Source organism: Epinephelus moara, chromosome 16 (assembly GCF_006386435.1).
Source record: "Epinephelus moara isolate mb chromosome 16, YSFRI_EMoa_1.0, whole genome shotgun sequence".
Classification (NCBI taxonomy): Eukaryota; Metazoa; Chordata; class Actinopteri; order Perciformes; family Serranidae; genus Epinephelus; species Epinephelus moara.
Genome location: NC_065521.1, coordinates 39,296,560 through 39,318,857, shown reverse-complemented (window position 1 = coordinate 39,318,857; position 22,298 = coordinate 39,296,560). Strand labels below are relative to the sequence as shown.

The window sequence follows — 22,298 nt, the reverse complement described above, 5'->3', positions numbered from 1 at the left end:
CTGGAAGAGGGATCCCTCCTCAGTTGCTCTTCCTGAGGTTTCTACCGTTTTTTTTCCCTGTTAAAGGGTTTTTTTTGGGGGGAGTTTTTCCTTATCCGCTGTGAGGGTCGTAAGGACAGAGGGATGTTGTATGCTGTAAAGCCCTGTGAGGCAAATTGTGATTTGTGATATTGGGCTTTATAAATAAAATTGAATTGAATTGAATTGAATTGAATTAGTAAACAGTAGGGGTGGGGAAAAAAAATCGATTTTTAGATGCATTGAGATTCTGTCTTGAACGCTGTGAGCATCGATGTGGAAAACTCATAATAAATTTTAATTTTATTTTTATATTTATTCACGCTATCAACGTAATTCCAACAGATTCTGAAAGCTGAGAAGCGGAGCTTTACAGTGATATATGGTACATTACGGTAGTTTTGGTGGTGTTTTCTTTGTAAATATTATTTAGTGTTGTAAATAATAGTATTTGTGGTTTTTTGAGAGCTTTTGAGGTTTTTTTATGCCGTGTTTTTGAGTGTTTTTTGCCATGTTTTTGTCGTGATTTCACCATAGTTCGTAGTTTTGCTATCGTTCCTCTTTTTTGCAATAGTTCGTAATTTTATAGTTCATAGATAGTTATAGTCAGTTATAGTTTTGTAAATATTGGAGAAGAAATGTCGAGGAGGTCGACGAGGGACAGGAGAGTCCCGTTGAGATTTGTGGATGAGGAGGATGGACCGGAGGAGACTGGTGGAGTGTAGTCATCTCAACCACAGTAAGTAATAGAGTTTGTATTCACTGGATATGTATTCCCAGTTTTATTACAATAATGTTTTTCAATATCTAGTGTACATTTTCTTATTGGCTCGTTTTAGAATTGAGAATCGTTTTAAAATCGAAATCGTTGCCCTCAGAATCGGAATTGAATTGAATCATGTGGTGCCTAGAGATTCCCACCCCTAGTAAACAGTATGATGTTTTTTTTGTGGGCGGGGCTTAGCTGAAGGCAAAACAATCCTCCACAGACATTAGCTAGCTAGCAAGTTCTGTTGGCTTGTCTTAAACAATTGAGGAAGATGATGCGAGTGGTGCGTTCAGAAATACTTATTCTGAGTGTCGGAGCGCACTCTGGCACAAACTGGACTGTTCGTAAATTCAGAACGCTGTCGGGATGTACCGTTCAGTTATCCAGAGCACCGCACTCTCGGGGTGGCAGAGTGCAGAGCGGTTGACAACAGGTGGCTAAATAAGACCACAGAGCATCATGACGCCATTATGGCCTTGTTGTGGTGGCAACATTATGTCATGCGGCCCTGGTGTGGTCTGTTTATAGTCTAATGTTAGTATTTTACTTCTGGTGATTGCATTTGCGCTTTAAAAATCATTAAAAGTGGTGTTCAGTTATGAAGATTACCTTGCTGAACAAAATGTGTGTTTCATAAACTTGAGTTTTCCACATGGCATCATGTGACGGACCTGGACGGTGTAATTCCACATTTGGCTGCCATGTACTATTGGCTTCAAAGCCCAGTGTGTTTTCTGGGGACTTGACAAACCACATGCAGAACTGCAGTACACGGTAGCACTAATTCATAATACAAACAGAAAGTAAGCAGCTCCTAAAGTCAGTTACATCTTTAAAATAATTGGTATCAAGTAAAAAATGCAAGTCTAATCCCTTGGAAGATTATGAAGACTTCCACAGCTGACTGTAGTGGATTAGATATGGAGAAATGGATAAAAAACGGTCATTACTGAGTTGACAAACCTGTATCCAACTTAATCCAGTTCCAACTTTTAGTTCACACTAGAAATAAATCACATTAAAACGCTGAGAGACAAAAACACATTAAAAGGCTCCAGTTAGACTGATGCATACATGAAGGACAGAGATGAGATAAGTGCAGATGTGAGGTTTAGGAGGTTTCGCTCTGTCAGGTGGTGAACCACATATTTCCAAGGCATTCAGACTATAGGGGACTCCGGGGAGAGCAGGAATGAGGGATGATAAGGTGGAGGGGGAGACTGTGTCTCATCATCAATTTACATAATGAAGTTGTTTTGAAATCCAGATCCTACGTTTTTACATGTGGTTCTGTTTCCTTCCAGACAACCTCCTTTCAAGCCTCCTCCTCGCTGGGGAAAAGCCTTCCAGCTCCCCCTTACACACTGAGAGGCACACCCACATGAGTTCATGAGCACACACCTACAGTCTCACAGCTAGAGAGCGCAGAGTGCAAAGCTCTCTCTGGAGGGAGAACAGACGTCAGTATAAAATGCTGATATGATCATGGTAAGACAAGGGAAAACACATATGCTACATTAACTTAGGATGTTGCTGATCTTGTTGTGTTCACTAGAGTTGGGTCAATGTGTGGTTTAATTCTATGCAAACTGGCTGGACTGGCACTTGTTGCAGTAACATGAGGGAGATAAAATTTCAGCAGATGTGGGAGGGGCAGTGCGGTGCACGATGTGTATGTTTACTGGAAAGTTTGTTTGTTTTTTGGGGTGACAACACGACACGTGGCATAGTTAGGCCCTGTCTATAGGTATCCAGACATTTTTGTAAACAGATATTCTTCTCTACATTTGGGCCTCTCGTCCACGACCACATCACTAAAACACTTTTTTTTTTTTTTTAAACGTCCTCAAAGGTAAAATTTATCAAAACTCTGGTACCATCTGTCGTGACACTTTCAATGTTTATATCTGTCACAAACATGAAAAAACTATAAGTATTTAATTTTGACTCAACACTTCCTGTTTCCGTTTCAAAATAAAAGTCCCCTGGCAATGTTTCTATGGATAGAATCACTTCATTTTTTAACAAAAGGCATTTTATTTTGAAATATTTGCAGTACCGTGTTGTTGATAGCGCAGTTGCTTGCATGGTTCCTTAAATATGTACAAAATACAGTAGATAAAGTAGCAGACGTGAGCGTTTGGAGTCGATACTTTATACAATGACATCGTGTGGACAGAATTTTTTTATAAAGTGGAAGGAAAAATATCTGTTTACAAAAATATCTGGATACGTATAGGCAGGGCCTTAGTCTCTCAAGAAAACTAAAACTGCCCTGATATGGCTGCATTTTTGATCTGAAGCTGATGATAAAAGTTTTCCTAACTGCGTGTATCACTGTGAGCTCAACTTTTGTTGGACGCCCTGTTTCTATTTATTCCTGTTGCTCACTTTGAAAGAGTTGCAATGGATGAGGGACAGCTGATTCATGAAGCTGAAATGAGGAACTATCTAAACGACAACTCCTTATTTCCCTTCAAAATAACCTCAATAAGAAGGCAGCTGGCTGAAGGGAGATCCCCCGGGGGAGAAAGATTCTGGTAAATGACCATCAACCTAGCAACAACTTGACTTAACTATGATCTTGAGCACACAGCAGATATTTAGGCCAACATGGGTTGTTTACACAACGTAACAAAAGTGCGTATTTAGAAGAGTTAATGTGGACAGAGAGCTCTGATATTATATGGTGCCATGCAATCGTTGGGACACAGTGTCATTATGCTCCACTCAGGAGCTGCTATATGGTGTACCAGTCTGGCCCAGTGTTTGGCTCAACAACAAACCAGTCTGAAAACCAGCCCAACCCTGGTGTTCAGTTTGAAATCTAGTTTCAGGTCCAATCCTGCAGCACACAGCTTGATTTCATCATCCTACACTGAAGCTTCCCTGCTGCTCAAAACTTACTTTTTCCTTCTCAGCTTGTTAAAGCCTGCGGAGAACTACTGTAAGTTTTGAGATATCCAGAGATCACAAAAACTCCTTACATCTACGGTTCTATGATCATCTGACTGGACTTGTTTTTAATGATGTCGCTACGTTCTGGGATCTCAATGATCACTGTGGTGAATACAGTGTTAACACAGCCGATAGAACCTACAACCAGGGCTTCAAAAATAATACCTTGCATTTTTTCATTCAGTCTGGCTACATCTCCCCTTTTACAAGGATTTTAAGCATCAGGTTTGAGTACCTCCTTTTTGTCTTTGGACCCTGTCGAGATTTAGTTTAAGATCACTCAGCTTGAACACAGGCATCAGCACGCTGCATGAGTGGATTGTTAACTGCACACAATGCTCTGCTTCCTTTATCGCCCTGTTTCAGTTACAAGCAGCTGCAGCCAAACAGACTGTGTGTGTGTGTAGCTAAGATAGAGGGTAAGTATATCCTGAATAGAGCTATCTGGTCCCATAGTCAGTCACTTACAATGTCCCTGTCTCACTCATCTGTCACCGCCTTTCCCATTCTCTGCCTGACGTGTAGCTGCCATTGTGACTGCCATCTTTCACCCTTCCTGCCATTCCAGAGCTCATATTTAGGGTGGAGGAGAGCGAGGGAATTGCAGCAGAAGCAAACTGAGTCACACCTGATTAAACGGGTGCAGTTGGTGTATGAGCAGGGGACAGCAGCTGCAGTGAGTCTCCTGAGGGAGCTGTGTCCCTCCCTGCGTATGTGCTGTACTGTCAGAGAGCTGTGAAGTGTGTGACATCATGAGTACAGGGAGGGGAGGAAGCTTCAGCTCTAAATCTTGGGACTTGTCCTCCACCCAGACCATAGAGACAACACCTTGGCTGTCATATTTTGCCACACCCTCCTCTTCTCACATGTCCTCTGCTTCCAGATGTCCACTGAGGACCCTAAAATCTCCCGTCACTGCTTTCTTCTTGTTCCCCTCGAGAAGAAATGTCAGACAGCAGACATGTTAAGGGAGGGTGGACTTAGTAAATGGCCAACCAAGATGGAGAAAAGAGGTTTAGTCTAGCGTGAGGCTGGTGTAAAAATGTTCAAACCGGTTTAATATCAAGAGCCGGATCGGACTGGTATACCAAATTTCACCACTAGGTGTCACCCTGGATGCAGCAGCCACTCCCTAGTGGGACCAAAATGACACAGTGTCGTAACAGCAAACAAGCGTCCTACTATTACATTGCATTGTGTGACATCAGAGCTCTCTCCACACTGAGTTCTTTAAATATGTGCTTCTGTTACATCATGTAAACAAACCACACACCCATTAGCTGTGCACTGGAGATCAGAATGGACACGTAACCACTTATAAAATGGGCGAGTACTTGATATCCTACTACATTTGTGCTTTTTAAAGAGAAAACACACATTTTATATTGTGATATTTACTGTAAATTACATTAAATACAGCCAACAGCATGTAGCTTTCATTATCAATGGTCATCACCAGAAACTTTTAGCTCCCTGGCGATCTAACTCCAGCCAGGTGCCACCTTATGTAGGGTTTTTGAATGAAATAAGAAGGCATTGTATAGATAATTCCTCATTTTAACTTCATTAATCAGCCATTCCTCGTCCATTGTGGGTTTTTAAAATGAGCGACAGCAACAGATAGAAACGGTGTCCAACAGAAGTTCCACTTAACATGGTGCACTACGTTGCTTGTGGTCAGTTAGGACCTTTTTCGCCAGCTTCAAATCCAAAATGTTGCCACATTGGAGCAGTTTTACTTTTCTTGAGAGACTAACTCTGCCATGTCTAATGTTGTCACCCCAAAAAATCCATGAACTGTCTAGTAAACAAACACAACATGCACCACTTGCTAGTGCTCAGCTTGTCAATGTATTGCACACAGTCTGTCAGACACTAGTGCCTATGTTAGTCTATTTATAAATAAATATAATATGTTAATCACACAATCATATGTTTTATCACTAATGCAATACAAGTTGGATTTAGTGCCGTGATGCCGGAACAGGTCGCTGATTGGGCTACTTTTTAATTTGCTACAACGTGTCAATGACAAATGCCGGATCAGCTAGTTTGCATTAGATCTAGGGCTGCCCCCTCTAACAGTCGACCAAACGTTAGTTGACCAGAAAGGTCATTAGTTGAAAATTTAATTGGTCGCTTAATCCAAAGTGTGGGATCATTTTGAGAAGGTGAAGGACGAACCCAAGATGATATGTAAACTCATCTTCATTGGTCGACTACAAACATGACGTATCATCTGAAACATGGAAGTAGCTACATGCCCATTAGCCCACAGCGTCATTAACAGGCGGCTCGCTCAGTGTGTGACGTGCACTTGTAGATAAAATATAGGCCTATATTAATGAAGGTTCATTAGTACGGTTTTGTATTTCTCTGTAATGTAGCACAGTGTTAACAATGTTACTGACACTATTCTTTCTCACACCTTCAACTCAAACCATTGTGTTACCCTGCCCAAAATATATAATTTAATAATTAGATTAATATCTTAAACATGCGGGCGACCCGTCGACTAATGGCCCTAAATGACGACTATTGGTCGACGAGGAATATTCTTAGTCGTGGTCAGCCCTAATTAGATCAAACTAGTTTAAGCTCGTACACCGGACGAAACCGGCAAAACTGGAAATTGACCAAACTCTACCTTTAACTGCAACTAATTATTTGTATTATTGTCTACTTGATCCTTTATTTTCAATTAATTGTTTAGATTATAAAACATCGTGACATTGCTTGTCTTCATGAATAATTAAAACTGTTTATCTATTACAAGTCATTTTGTGTTTTGTTGATCAACTAACTGTTAGACATGCCTCTTTGTCTATAAGCTGCAGGCATAGAAACACTGCCTTCTAGGTAATAACATGGTCTAATACCACATCATAAATCTTACATTGTCCAACTTATTGGGCTGTATGAAAAACTCTAAAGCCATGTAACCATGGAAACCAAATACAGCCCACTTTACCGCTACTTGCTCCTCCAGTGACACGAGACCACACCACTCGGGTCCCCGAACGTGAGAACTATTTTTGTTTCTGCACAGACGAGTGGCAAAAGTTGACTTTTCCACCCTGTCCACGCCCCTGGTGTTTTCAAACAAAACACAAGATAGTTTTGGAAAAAAAAGAAAACTGAAAAGGAATTAACAACAGGTTTGGAATGTTATCTATGCACATCCTCAGACAGGATGTGGCTGTCACAGCACATGGCATGCCAGTGACCTCTTTGAACTGCAGAGGTGAACATGCTGGGGGTTACAGATAACACTAGAATACAGACACACGCTGATGGAGTGGGATTACATACTAACTGTTATCGTGAGGGTACAACACAGCGGCTCCTCTGCACTATTATAGCTTAATGTGTAAATCTACTCACAACGACAACAAACCCAACTTAAAAATGTGTTTTTCTTCTCTACATGTCTCCTAAAATGTCTGAACTTGACTTCACTGACTTGTATCTGTCCAAAGTTTGTCACTATAGAGGTGTTTTCACATTCCTCTGCCAAAGGGGCCGATGTCTTCATTAAAATCTGAGATTCAAATATTCACCAGGCAGCTAGCTCCGTTATGGTTAGCCAATCTCTGTCTAATACAGAAAACACATATCAATGAGGAAACAGAATTAAACACTGGCAAAGAAACCGGAAACCTCCAGCACAGACTTGGCAGTACAGAGAGCAGAGTTGGCGTTAGCATAGTAAAAGTTTTGAGAGCTAACATGGTAGAGTGCGAAGATTTTGGATGTAAACCAAAACCCTGGGGCTTCCCTCCACTTTTTATCAAAAAACCCATCGTAGCAGATATTATGTATGTTTCACACCCTTTAACGCTGTGTCAGCCACTGCCAGTTAGCCTACAAGCTAACAAACAATATAAATAGAAGATGCTAACTACACTTAGCATTCTAATACCTCTGCTAGTCGTTGAGTTTGGGTCATGTGCTTTTACCCAGCTGGCACTGGACGTCAATATATCATCAAACATGTCGGACAGATGTTAAATTTTGGTTGGAATGAAAATTGCGTTGACAATGTTTTAAATGTCCAACAACAAAACAATTTCACATTGTGTGGACATTAACATTATGACGTTTTGCAGACGTTTTGTTCACCGTACCTTATGATTAAATGTCGTTATTCTACATCAAGAATACATGAGACGTCACTTTACAGTTAATAAAACAGTATAAAATTTATAATTAAATTTCAGCTGAAATGAGAGGCATTTTACTGAATGTAAACCCTGCACATTATTTCACAACAACTCACCTAAGCCATCGTTCTGTGCAGGTTAACATCCAAATGCTTGAGTTGAATGTGGTTGCACATTGCTCCAGTCGAGTGATGATATGCCAGTTTTTTCTAACACAGCCTACATGCTACCTTGTTTTCATTTTCTAGATTAAAGTACTGCCAAACTGCGCTGGTATTGCAATTTCCCTCCATTGTTGTTCGTATGTATGGACAAAAGCCAAACATGGTGCACGCCAAAAAATATTCGTCAGTTTCCTCAACCAGACTTCCATCTCACCATCTGCGTCGCCAATTTCCCGTTTCCAAAATATTCATAACCATGGGTCAAATATTCTCCCATCAAGTCTGTTTTTATAGATCACAATGTTTGCGTGCGAAGTGGCCTACGCCTCTTTCAGACCTCGCTCTGTGAATAGGCTACATTTATAAATGAGACCCCAGAATCAGAATTTCTCAACTTTCAATTCAATTGGGATAAAAGTGTAGATGTGCCTTCAGCCCCTTTTCAGAGCCTTTTTTATTTAACTTTTTATGTGGCAATGCATATTAAACAAAGTATTAATCATAGCAGATTGTTTTTACATACTTTAAAGCATGTCCACAGGGGGACTTTAAACATTTGTTTTTCCTTCATGTACACTTACTCATGGTCGGTAAAACCAAAGGCTGAGAAAACCCATGAGAGCGATGAAAGCAAAGGTAACATCCTTGTTGATAGCCGCCACCAACCATTGTTTTTATTCAACCCTCGATTTACTCATTAAAATAGTTTAAGCAGTGCAGTGAAACTTAAAACCTGTTTCCAAAACAGTCCATCCATTTTGTTAGCGGATTAGAAACTAGAAACACCAGCTGCTCCCCACTCTGTGTCAGAACCAGCACTGGGCTGCAGCAGCAGATGTCCATGGACCAATTCCAGCTGCTGTTTTTACATGAGACTGCGTGGGGAGAGGTTGTAAAAAGATATCGAAACCTATAGCCCTAAACAATCTGGCTCCGGTATGATCGAGGCTAAGGAGCCAAAGTGGGAGAGGAAGATTGAGAAATAATAGCTGCAATCTGATATCCTTCCAGATACGGCTAAACTCTACAGTTTTGTGTTAGGAAAGAAGAAATCTGCACAGAAACACACATACTATTCATACCTACACACGCATACAGTACAAATGAATCAGGTCCAAACTCAGGACCTTCAGCAAAAGGGCACAGTCTTGTGTTTTCAATTAGGAAGTATAAAGCATGGCTTCAACGACATGCCTTTTACCGAACATTAATTACCAGGAGCAATTATTCTGGCAGTCAAAAGGCCTCAGCCAAGGCTCATTAAGTGCTTTTATTCCCGAGGGTAAATAGTATACCCCTCCATAAAGACAGCCCCTGCTGGTTATCCAACAAACACTATGAGCTATACGTGCTTTCCACTAGTGTTTGGCGTGACATCACCATAACCTTGGATCAATCAGACTGAGGGGGATCTCTGAGCTGTTGCTGAAACTTTAGTTTTGACAGGGCGGGGATGACACAAGAGGCCGAGAGTGCTTCCAAGTTCTTGTTTTGGAATTCACACTGTAATCTCGGAGCTGCTCATTAGCTGCAAATACGGGCGATTTTGATCCGAGCAGTGATATCTGGAGTTTCTCGGCCTTGTCCCGCCAAATTTTCCGGGCTGAAAATGAAGGAGAAACAGGAGGAGAGGGCTTTTTACCCCCCTCCCCTCCTTTCTTTATGCTGGTAAAAACCAACAGCTGTAAAATTGCAGCAGGGTGCCAAGGGAACAAGGAACAATAAGCTCACCAGAACAGCAGTAATTGGAAAAGGAAGATTTGAATGCTAACACAGCGTCTGCTTTTCATTAAGACTGTTTCACTAGGTAAATATTGTTGCTAGATGATCTACTTCTCCAAGTCAACTCCTTTTCCTGGATGATCATTTAGTTAGTGGCGACAGTGGTTTTGTTTTCTTATCATTAATATGTTTTCTTTGGGAAAGAGTCGGCTTCGGACGAAGATAATTCAGAGGGAGAAAATTTTAAAAAGTCCTCCCCTTGTTATGGCGATGGTCTGATGAGAGCTAGCAGATGAGGTAACAGAACGGCCACTGGTGACAGGCAGTGTTTGTTAGAATATTTTAATGGTTTCAGCTGTAGCCTGACCTGGCTCTCTCTCGCATGTAGAAATCACTGAAGCAAATTGGCAGTTTGACAGAATGCAGGCTCCAGGTTTAATTACTTTGCGAGCTCACGTGGCTCCTCAGCCATAACTTTGGGCCCAAGTGGACACACACCCTAGCCTGACATAAGACCACTATCTGCCAAGGCTTATATAAAAAAAGACCCACACCCTCCAGCAGATGACGTGAATCAAACTTCACCATCACAACTTGGGACCGAAAGAATGCTGGTCAATAGCCTAAGGCCATGAGAAAGAGTGGCAATATTCTGCCCGTGTTTACGTTGGCAGGGCGAAGCTGCAGTCTGAGAAACAAAGTCTTGCACATTTGTGTGTAGAGAGATATGGATGCTGTAAAGACTGTCCTGTTCTTTTCAAGCTCTTAATCTGGACATTTTTTTCTGACATTTTCTGAACGGAATTCAGCAGTCTGTGTGTCCTTTCTGTTCAGTCAGTTCAATTCATGCCATCTTGAATGACCTCTATCGCCAAACCACTTGAGGGGATATATTGGCAGAAATGGACTATGATATGAGTATGTTTCTTTAGTGTATATAGTAAATAAGAATCAATGTTTTTTTTTGTTACCTTAGACTGAGCCATTTATATCGACATAGGGAGCAGGTCCCAGGCCCCCAGGAAGTGCACCAGACTTTGAAGCCAATTTTCACAGAGGCCAAACAGTGTAATTACGCCTTCCGAATCCGTCATGTGATGCGTTTTGGCACAAAAGGACTTTTTCCCATAAACTTACATTTAAAAAAAAAAGACGTCTGTAAATCACTGGATACATTTTTCCGAGCGTCACAACTCCTGCGAAATGACTCACTTCACTATCAGGGGTTCATCTTTTCAGTGCGATAACATTTGGAAAGTCTAGAAAAGTTGCAAGATTAAATAATTTTATCCCCATTCAAGTCAGCGGAGCACTAAACTGGAAGTAGCCGGTTCGGTTGGCGGAAGTCTCAAGTTCACTTGCTCTGTGGGCCCAATGATATGGAGGCAGCGCTGATCAAACCAGTAATTTCATGCCACGTAAATAAAGCTTTTTTTGGCTTCATGTGCCACTGAATAACTTACAAAGGAATAAACAGGGCCCCGCCTCCAACACTGTATCCAGATCTCCTTATACATCCATGGTGGGTCCTGGTTCACTGAGTCCGCCATGTTGCCACATTTCTCCTGTAGCCCAGAATGGATAAACCAAACACTGGCTCTAGATAGGACCATTCATGTTTTCGGATCAGCCACTGTAGTTAGCAGCCCCTACACGACAAGCAGTGTCGGAACGTGAAACTGCTTTATTCAGTGTTTATTACTGGTTTGAATCATCTGGTCCGTTTGATTTGGAGAGGAGGAGAACTCCGTGGACAATTCGGCTCTTGATAAAAACCTCCTGAACGTCTGGATCCTAAGTTATGACTCCTCCCACATTCTCCACGCTAAGCGCAAGGTTTTGCCTTCGGGAAGACGATACAGGATGCCCAAGTTTCAACTGAATCATTTTAAAAATTAATTTGTTCCAACCTTAGGGGTTGTGTTGTGTTTTGCTTATTATTGTGCTCTGTTGTGTGCTCGTATCGTATCGCATCGTATCTTAAGTTATCAGAGCAAAACGGTGAGCACACATTAGCAGGTGTTGGGCCAAACAGCATAGGAAAAACATTGACTTGTAGCTAAGACTGCTTTATTCTATGTTTTTACCGGTTTAAATCATCTGGTCCATTTGTTTTGAAGAGGAAGAGACCTCTGCGGATAATTCAGCTCCTGGTAAAAACTTCCTGAACAATAAACACTGAAGGGACTCTAACCATGAAAGGTTTCAGCTGGTTGCAATCTGCAGTCCTCACCACTAGATGCCACTAAATCCCCCTAAATCTTCCACACTGCTCCTTTAAGTGTGTCATACAAAATAACTCTACTGAGCGTTGATGGCTTTGCACTCACAAACACATGCACGCCACAACTGGAATTTCCTAAGCATGAGTGAATAACTTTGTTTAATGTGGTATATTCTAACAGCAATTGTCACAGCTCATTCAGCTCCGCCTGAGGCCCTCTCATAGCAACAGAAAGACTCATTGTAGATGACAACCTGAAATGAGCAAGACAAGATGTTTTCCCCCCTTTGCTCCAGAGCAGATTTAAAGCTTGGGTTTTCCCCCAAAATCTTGAGAGAGCGACAGCTTATAACATACTCCAAGAGGCGTTGAATGACATCATCCAACAACGCAGTCCATGCCCATTTCAGCGCTACATATTTGCACGGCTGCATAACTACTGAATGACAGCCATGGGAAGTGGGAGCATAAACTAAATCTGTTTGCCAGAGAGTGGAGGTGATTGGCCTGCTTATACATGACAGGGATGTTTGCTCTGATTAACAAAGTTAAACATGTTCGCTTATCAAATGCATCAAAGGCTCTTATCCTGTCTCTCCTGCATCCACTTATCCTTTTGCTTGTGTTTGCCTGAATCAGTGTTTCTAGCCTACAAAATATAAACTAAGGTGTTTGCCAGCTGCAGACGTTATTAAAGGGATAGTTCAGATTTTTTGAAGTGGGGTTGTATGAAGTGCTTATCCATAGCCAGTGCATTACATTTGATAGATGTCAGTGGGCACGCCCTGAGTTTGGAGAAGCAGGCTGCAGTACTGACACTGAAGTTAAGCAATGTACTGCTGTGGAGGGGTCAGAAGCAAAGTGTATTTTAGCCACCTAAAAAAAAAAAGCAATATTATTTTAAGCATAGGCTGTATTTGGAATATTTTCACTGATTTACCTTACTGTCAGAAAGCGCTTTCAGACAGGGAACTGAAGCTGTTATATCGCTCTCGTGCTGACTGACAGTATGCAATATGGATAAGTACCTCATATAACCCCATTTAAAAAAAATCCAAACTATCCCTTTAATCATTTTTTAGATAAGTCTACGCCTGCAGTAAGCTGGTACAACATATATTCTGCCAAGCTAATATTGTGATGCCACAATGTCTCTGACTCAGCCCGATGCTTGAAAATGTACTTTTTCTTCTCTATAAGCATAATATCTGACTCCATACACATGTTGTCACATAATTGGTGAGTCAAGGCCTTGTGAAATGACTTTGCTGGTTTCCATGGTTTCCAAATAAGAGACAGAGATGAAATTAATAGTCAGGCTCTTCTCTGTTTTGCAGAAATACTACAAAGTATGCTTCTAAGACTGGCCTAGGATCAGCTGCCACACCCATTTGCCCTTCTGGGGCTAATGACATCACATTACTGCCACTGAATCTGATGAGGCATTCATTAAACCTCCCGAAACACCATAATTCCACACTGAGAACGAGACACAACAAGACAGGAGCTGTGCAGTAGAGCGCCTCTGCATGTATCAGTATAAAAACACAAAGAGTCTTCTTTATGTAGATCAGGACAGCGAAAATCAAGCATGAAACATTAAATTTTTTTGCGTCTCTGAACAAATAATGACGTCATATGGGGCCAGACCACTGCAACCACATAGTCCTATATTGTGAAAAGGGTCAGCGAGGATGCATCGTCTCTTGTGACTTGGCTGGTGGCGCAAAACGTATCAAAACAAAAACAGAAACAGCCGCAAGTATGAAGACTGACAGAGAAAGGTTAAACTGGCAGGATGTAGATCACAGTAATGATAGTAGCAATAAATCATTCTGTGTATTTAAGTGTGAGGTTTCCAGTTTTGTTTTTTGGAGCCAAATGTGACCATGCCTCTGAAAAATTCGCACCGCGATGCCAGTTGGACACAAGTGTCAACGATGTGGCAGGTCCGTGTGATCGGAGGACCGCTGTTGGATGTGGTGAAGAATTGAAGGTGGGTCAGCAGGCTTGAGACAACACCCTTACAGTAGAAATCACAAGCTGTCTGCTAAAAGCTAAAACAGGGACAAGATGTTTATGTCTATGGAAGATACTATTTAAAATAATCAAGATCACTGAACTGTGCCTTGTATTATAGGCAATATGCAAATATGGCAAACAGCCAGATGGGCATAGCTGTAGTCACAATTAGGAGTGGCTAAAACAAAATTCTAATTATGGAGACAGTAAGATAGTATAACATTTCAATCAACTACAATAACAAACAAAAAAATACAAGCGTGATTATTAGTTGTATCTAAAAACGTCCCCGTATCGAGGTTTTCATTTCTTGGCGGGGTGTGCCCCGAGTAATTAGATTTCCATGTAAATCTAATTACCATCTGTTAAGCTGCTGATGCAGACGTTATGTGGTGTGCCTTTTTATTGTGCAAACTACGAACATGTTCCGCCGTCCTCATAATCTTTTCCCTTTTAAAGTTAGTTATTTTCATCAGCCTGGAACACTCCTCTGAGCCCTCCCAAGGTCACTCCAAAACATTTCCCGCCCCTGTGCCCGTAGATGGGGCCCAATGGCTCTGCAGAAGTCGTTACACATAGGGCTGAACTAGAAACTAGTCCTGCAGCAACACCATCCAAGCCATACATCACCCTGCAATTAGCAGCAGGCCTCAGACTGATTGGGAGTGGACTGCCCAATGAGTCCACACATGATCCCTCGAGCACGCACACACACACACACACACACACACACTCACTGTTTGCAGATGGGAGAGGGAACTATTTTTGCTCTCTGCTGAAACCAAGTCTCATGTGGTCACTTTTGTTACATGTGGCCGCATATACATTAAACATCTTACTAATTCGTTGGAGTTCTGTGACTCAGCAGCAGTAAAAACTGATCTTGTTTTTCATAATACACATAACATTTTGAGGCTGTGTTGTTTGTGTGTGGCTTTAATCCTTTTACACGCATTCAAACACATATTAGCTCCACCCAGATGCGCTGCAGGATATAAAGCGTAATTATTCTCAACTGCAACTTTCCGCTCCTGAGCATAGTCTTTGTGTCTGCAGCCACCCCAGCGCTAACCATGCCTCTTTACATCTGTGTGCAACCTCATGGTCGAACACATCAAAGCAAACCCCCAAACTAGCGTTTTAAAAGCCACCGTTGATGTACACATACCGCGTGACGTAAAATGGAATTTTGCCTACTATAATGTCAGAGACAAACACAAAGGAGCAGCAAAAAGTTCAGTTCCACTAAAAACACTCTGTGTGGATAGATAACTCTCTAAGGAGGGAGGGAAAATTGGAGAGGAAAAGTAGATACTATAAACAATACTCACTGCTGAGCAATAGAGCGCAGAGCAGCAGAACTCCAGCCATCCTCCTGCAGAGCCCATTCATTCTCCACATGGACGCAGCCATCCTCTCTGGTCAGCTTCAGCGCAGCTGGTGGGACTGTGTGAGAGTAAAAGTGTGGTAAGTGATAATGAGCGAGCGTGTGAGGGCCGAGGGAGCCGGGAGTTTCCTGTGAGGTCTAAGTGAGCGGGACAGTCGAGCAGGATAAAGCCTGGCTTGTGTTCTGTTGCTCTTTATATGGCCCCGCTCCTTTGGCCTCACTCTCTCCCTCTCTCCTTCTGCTCTTTCCACACCCCTTTTCTAACTGCCTGCTGTTAACCCGTTTCCCCCAATGCAACCGTCCCTGCCTCCTCCCTTGTCCCTCTGTGTGTGTGTGTGTGACTACACATGTACACATGTACAGCAAGCGCTAGGACCAGTAGTTGGTGACATCCTGTTGAGCTTTATCTTTATTGCAGCTTTGTTTCCTGGGGCGGCAGTAGCTCAGTCCATAGGGACTTGGGTTGGGAACCGGAGGGTCGCCTGTTCAAGTCCCCGTCCGGACCAAAATATGGAGCGTGGACTGGTAGCTGGAGAGGTGCCAGTTCACCTCCTGGGCACTGCCGAGGTGCCCCTGAGCAAGGCACTGAACCCCCCAACCGCTCAGAGCGCCTGTCATGGGCAGCCCACTCTGACATCTCTCCACTTAGTGCATGTATAGGTCCTGTTTGTGCATGTGTGTGTTCTGGCAGACACAGTACAAATACAAGCTGTTTCCAGTGGTCTGTTTGTGAAGAGAACAAAAGAATTCATTCGATCAATTCATTTGTTTGGTGTTTATAAGGGTTAGTTCAGATTCAGCAAAGTCACACAATAACACTAACTAAGTGATGGAGGCAGCGGTAGACCAGCAGCTCCTGTGTTCAGCTGGGAAAAGTTACTGTTTATCAATAGAGTCTGGCTTTGAAGAGAGCATAGATAAGTTTCACTTCTAGTTAAGTTCCCTGTCAGACAGGGCGTATTTTTGGGAAGTACTGACTTATGACTGGATTCCACTGAAGAAGTTGTGTGGGAGTTAGTAAGTGGATGTTTTGGTATAGTTTTGCTGTTGTTAGGGATGGTTGTCTATTACTTCAGTGCAACAAGAATTATTTCTAATTTTGGATTCTTCTTTTCAGGCATTGAAAAGATTCTTCAGCGTGCAAGAAAAGCAAAGTTTTCTTCACAAATTCAATGTAACAGGCATTGAATAATTAATATACAAATGGTTCTTTGGAGGGCGAAAGATTCCTTTAATTTTTACAAATCAACGGCCTTAAGCTTGACGGAGCCAGACTGTAGAAAGGTGTTATCAAAGGATTATTTCACCCCACAAGTGATCATTTGTATATCAATTACTCACCCTGTGTTATGTTGAATTCATGAGGAAGACTATTTCTTTCGTGCCTCCACAGTGAGAAAGAACAGAGAAAAGTTTTGAAGAACTGAAGTCATACGGGGCTGCATTTCACAACAGCAAAACTATATCAAAACATTCATTTATTCAATTTCCATAACAACTTATCCTGTTAGAGGTCACGGGGGCTGGAGCCTATCCCAGCTGACATTGGGCAAGAGGCAAGTTACACCCTGGACAGGTCACCAGACTATCACAGGGCTGACACATAAGCCCTTTTTAAATAGGAATTGTGCAAATTTGCAGGAAAGCCCAATCAGTCTTCTTTCAGCATTGGCAGTATAAAAACAAAATTGGGGAGTGCAGCAAAATGCCGCCTACCTACTTTAATTTATACAGAATGTGCCTTTTTGGGGGGAATGGGGGGCGTGAGCAAGTAACAAAACGTGTAGCTCAGCGTGTGACGTAACCAGTGACGTGGGAGGGAAGCCGCGGCTGGTCAGTCCTTCGGCGATTCTCTCATAAGTCGGCCCGTCCTTCACCGTCCCCGTCATCTGACGGTTAATGGCCTCTTCGTTTGTGAGGACAAGGAGTACGCGCAATTTCTTGTCTCCCCAGTTGCTCATCTTTACAGTATCTGTCAGGTTTGTGTTTCCCTCTTGCTACTAGTTGCTCGCTAATTCCTGCTATCAGCTGTTTCCTGTTTATCCACCGCCAATGGCTCGCATGTGCGCCGTCATCAACTGCTCCTCCCACAAGTCATCAACAGTCCCTCCCGTTGTGGAAGGCTGCCTCGGTGTGTTTAAACTAAAAGGGTTCCGCCAATATGTCTACCCTACGAGGTGGAAAATTGGGCACCTCGGATCAACTCACCAATCCGGCTCTGTGTGTCTAAACTCTCGCAGCTTGCCGGCAAAACGGCCCAACATTCGCAGAAAATCTGGCAGTGTAAAAGGGGCTATAGAGACAGACAACCATTCACACTCACATTCACACCTACGGACAATTTAGAGTCACCAATTAACCCGCATGTCTTTGGACTGTGGGAGGAAGCTGGAGTACCCGGACAAAACCCACACTGACACAGGGAGAACATGCAAACTCCGTACAGTGGGGCCCCCCCACCCCCGGTTCGAACCAGCAGCCCTTTTGCTGTGAAGCAACAATGCCAACTACTGCATCACCTTGCTGTTTACAAACTACCACCCAACTTGTGCAGTATAGTCCAAGTCACATAACTCCTTTCACATATGCACTGCAAACCTGAAATTATCTAGACTTTACATGAAGGAGCTGTACGTGAGAAACGTCCAAATCAGTTTGATCGGACTCTGAACAGACTTTATCCTACCAGCTCCTCCGTACAAAGTCCGTGGAATGTCCAATTAAGCTCATGTGTGAATAGAGCAGGTAAATGTCTGAAGAGAGTTTGGTTTGGATACTTCTGTGGCTGAGGGTCGAAGCCGAAATCGTCAGACAAATGAAAAGTACAGCAGGAGATTTGGTTGTTTTTGACCAAATTAGGATTGGATACATGACTGCGGGTGTAATCTGCATCCTGCTTCCTGCATGCTCTACTCAGGAGCCAATCCTCACCTAAACCACATGTATTTACACTGGAATATCGTGTTTCCAGTAGGTGTACTCCTGTTGTCTGCTACATGTGTGAAAGAGATACTCCTGACAATGTCCAGACCTGATTCTGCGGACATTTTTGGGGAGTCCATTTGACTCGAATCTTAATTTTGCTGTTGTTAAATACAGCCCTCTTTTGCTCATATTCATTAAGAGTTTTCTCCATTTTTGGATTCTTCGTTCACCACGCAGGCATGACGAAAAAACTCCAGCCCTCTCTCAACCCCTGACAGGATAAGCAGTTACAGAAAATGACTGAATTATTGTTTTGATATAGTTTTGCTGTTGTTAAATGCAGCCCCCATGTCTTCAATCCTTCAAGAATTTTCCCAGTTTTGGATTCTTCGATCATTGTGAGGCCCACAAGAAAAAGCTCTCTTCACAAATTCAATAAATTCATAACACAGGATGAATAATGGATATACAAATGATCATTTTGGGGGTGAGGTATTCCTTAAAAGAAGCTGAGTGTGTCCTTATCCTCTTATTTGACTGAGCACCTGGTAAACAGGAAGCACTCCTCCTGCCTCCTACATGTTGTGTACATAGCTGAGAGGCCTGTAAAAGCACATGGCGTCGCAATGATTGGCTCTGGTTTTTTGTGTGTCCCTGGACAGATGACTAACAGCCTACAGTGAGTCATCCATTGAACCGCACACGTACACGCTTACACATACTGTACACACACTTTTTTTTCCTTTAACTTTTCTTACACGGTGTAAGGCACACGCGCTGACATCATAGATAAAAAACACATGCTATTTCGTAATTACACCACATCAGCAGAAAAGTGACAAACTGTTGCCCCGCTGTGTGTTGTAGGAGTGTGATGCTGGGTGTTCACCGTTCATGTTCACACAGTGATGTGCTGTGCCAGAGAATCCAGCCAGGCAGGCCACATCTGGAAGCACTGCAATCCCACCGCTGGGTTTTTGAGGACTGCCTGGAGACTTGCTTGTCAAACAATGCAACCATATGGGGCAGATTCAAGCCAAGATCCGGCTGGTGCCTGGGAACGGGCGCTCCCGCTGGTCAACCTGCATGTTTCAGACCAGATACTTTTTTAAGTTTGTAAAGGGGGCCTTGAAATCAGATTCACAACAACAGAAGGGAAGCTATGATTTAAAAGGTTTAAGGCCATTAAAAAAGTCAAATCCACCATTAAAATTTTTGCAATAGCTTAGTACATATGTTTATACTTATATATTTGCAAAACAAAAGTTAAAGAGTTTTTGAACATGTCTTGCTGGGAATCATTTCACTCCATTCTGTGATTCAAGTGCATTTTTTTCAGATTTATATGCTGGGATTAGTCAGTGACACTATTAACAGGAGAAATATGTAAAACTCTGGGCAAAGAAAGCAGCTCAAAACAAGTCAAACCAAAATGGGCAGGAACTAATTAGGAATCAAACAATTGTGTTATGTGATGTTTTTTATAAAGTGTTCGTTTAATTCATTAAAAGACAATTTCATAAACAGCTGTATGTAAAAAAGGCGTCACACTACTATACAGAAATAACTTTATCCTAATCCTAGAAGTTAGAACAAACATAAAGAAAGTTAATACAATATTTGAATAACACAGCAGCCCAGTCGCCAGAAGAAAATGTTGGCACTGTGTGTTTCTGCAAACCTTGGACATTCTGTAAATTTCATACGAATCATATCAACATTTCTAAACTGATGTAGTTCTGATTACATGTATATGAGATGACTTTATCATTAGCAGGTGGAGGAGAGGGTGGATGGCCGATGGTGTGACACCTAGGTCAGACAGATGCCAAGCTACAGACCACAGTTTGAGACCAACAAACAAAACTCATTTTTAGCAAGCATTTCCAGCAACGATTGTGCCATCAAAAGTGCATGTGTTGTAGTGAGACATTGGCAAAAATTACAGTGGCAACTGTGCCACCAAAAGTGGGTGTATTTAGTGAGACATTGGAAGCATTTCCAGTTGTAATTGTGCCACCAAAAGAGGCTGTGTTTTAATTAAAAATTGGTGACATTTGCAGCGGTGACTGTGCCACCAAAAGCGTGCTTTGTCTAGCAAAACAATAGCAGCATTTCCAACGTTTGTGCCACCAAAAGCGGCCGTGTTTTAGTGAGACATCAGAGGCATTTCCAGCATCGACTGTGCCAACAATAGTGGGTGTTTTTAGCAAGACACTGGTGGCATTTCCAGCCGTGATTAGGCCACCAAAAGCATGTTTTTCTTTTTCGTGAAATAATAGCACCAATTCCAGTCTTGTTTGTAGTAAAGTGGCTATGTTTTAGCAAGACATTGGTGACATATCCAGCGGCGATTGTGACACCAAAAATGGCTGTGTTTTCATAAAAAAATGGTGGCATTTGCAGCGGAAAGCGGCTGTGTTTTAGTGAGACATAGGCAGCATTTTCAGTGGCCATTGTGCCATGAAAAGTGGCTGTGTTTTAGCAAGACATCAGTGCAGGTTATAGCAGCAATTGTGCCACCAAGATTCTGTGGCATTTCCAGTGGTGAATGTGCCTCCTTAACGTGGATATTTTAAGCCAAAACATGATCTTTTCTTAACCATAACCAAGGGTTTTTTGTGCCTAAACATAACCACAATGTTTTTAAGACATTAATAAAGTTTCAACATAATCAGCTAATAACTAATAAATATTACATATCTGTGGTTTGCAGAAACTTACAATGGCAGCATTTATTCTGCCGACTGGGTGTAACACAGTGGATTAACTCTTAAACTGCCCAAAAAGAAATAAATGAACATAATGCAACATGATGGATTGAAAGCCTCAATAGGTAAGTGCACTGGACAGTGATATAAATGTGTGGATATATTCAACACGTTTTCACATCCATCTTCCAACGTCTCCTCTGGCATATTTGTTGGTGGAAGATTATCTTTGCACAGCACTGTTAACACTTATTTGAATGTGAAGCATGTGTCTGTTTACAGCTGAAGAATCCTGATTAGCTAAGCCTGGCAGGGGAGTATTTCAGGCAGATTTAACTTATATCTCTTTCTCCCTTCCTTCCCTCCCTTTAGTCACCCTCTCTATCTTAACATTTGACTTATTTTGGATTAAAAGCACAAAGAATCTCTGTGCAGTGTGGGGGGCACTGCCAGGACATCACGAGGATCGGCACATGGTAGCAGAGAATCTGACCCTCAGGGACCTGCTTGGGTGCTTCTTTTTTTGGCATTTTGTGAAATCTTAAATCCAGCTGGATGGAACCAACATAGGAGTATGACTGACATGTGACTGAAAGGCCAACAGGCATACAGTAAACACGGGGGCTGTATGGGTTACATTAAAAGCTCACATTTTTGCTTAAATGCATGAATTTGAGAACACTGAAGAGATCCAGTGGCTAAGTTGCTGTTCCCAGTAATAGTCCTGGTGGTAGCCTTATTTTCCCTCATTTGTCTCTTTGCCCAGGGTGTTATCTTTGTTCTTTGTTAGGTATGCTTCCTCTGTAATGGGGAATGTCACAACAACATCAGTATGAATACTAAGAGGTCTTATTTGCCATGGACAGGAAGTAAAACCTGAAAATGATTTAAGGGTTTTTTGAACCTACCCTTTAATTTATAGTCATTCTAACAATTGTTGGCAACTGTTTTGTTTATGTTGTTTATTTTCCATTGTTTTTTAACTGGCAATTGTGACAAAACTGATGAGAACATCACTAAAAGGAATACTTCACCCCTCAACTGGCCATTTTTACATCAATTACTCACCCCATCATGAGGAAAACTTTTCTTGCATGCCTCCACAGTGAATGAAGAATCCAAAAACAAAAAAAATGATGATAAATTGAAGTCATAGGCAACTATGTTTAACATCTGTTTTGTTTCTCCCTCCAAATAACCATTTGTATATTAGTTATTCAGCCCATTCAGAGGCA

At 42.1% G+C, this 22,298-nt stretch overlaps 1 protein-coding gene across 1 annotated transcript in view; it reads right to left on the bottom strand.

Annotated features, from left to right (window-relative positions):
• Nucleotides 1–15,656, bottom strand: part of cd34 (CD34 molecule) — a 37,490-nt gene extending 21,834 nt beyond the window's left edge. Inside the window, exon 1 of the mRNA XM_050065088.1 lies at nt 15,372–15,656. Coding sequence (XP_049921045.1) covers nt 15,372–15,453 — 82 coding nt within the window. The 5' untranslated portion in view covers nt 15,454–15,656. The remainder of the gene's footprint in view (nt 1–15,371) is intronic.
• Nucleotides 15,657–22,298: the final 6,642 nt, after the last annotated feature.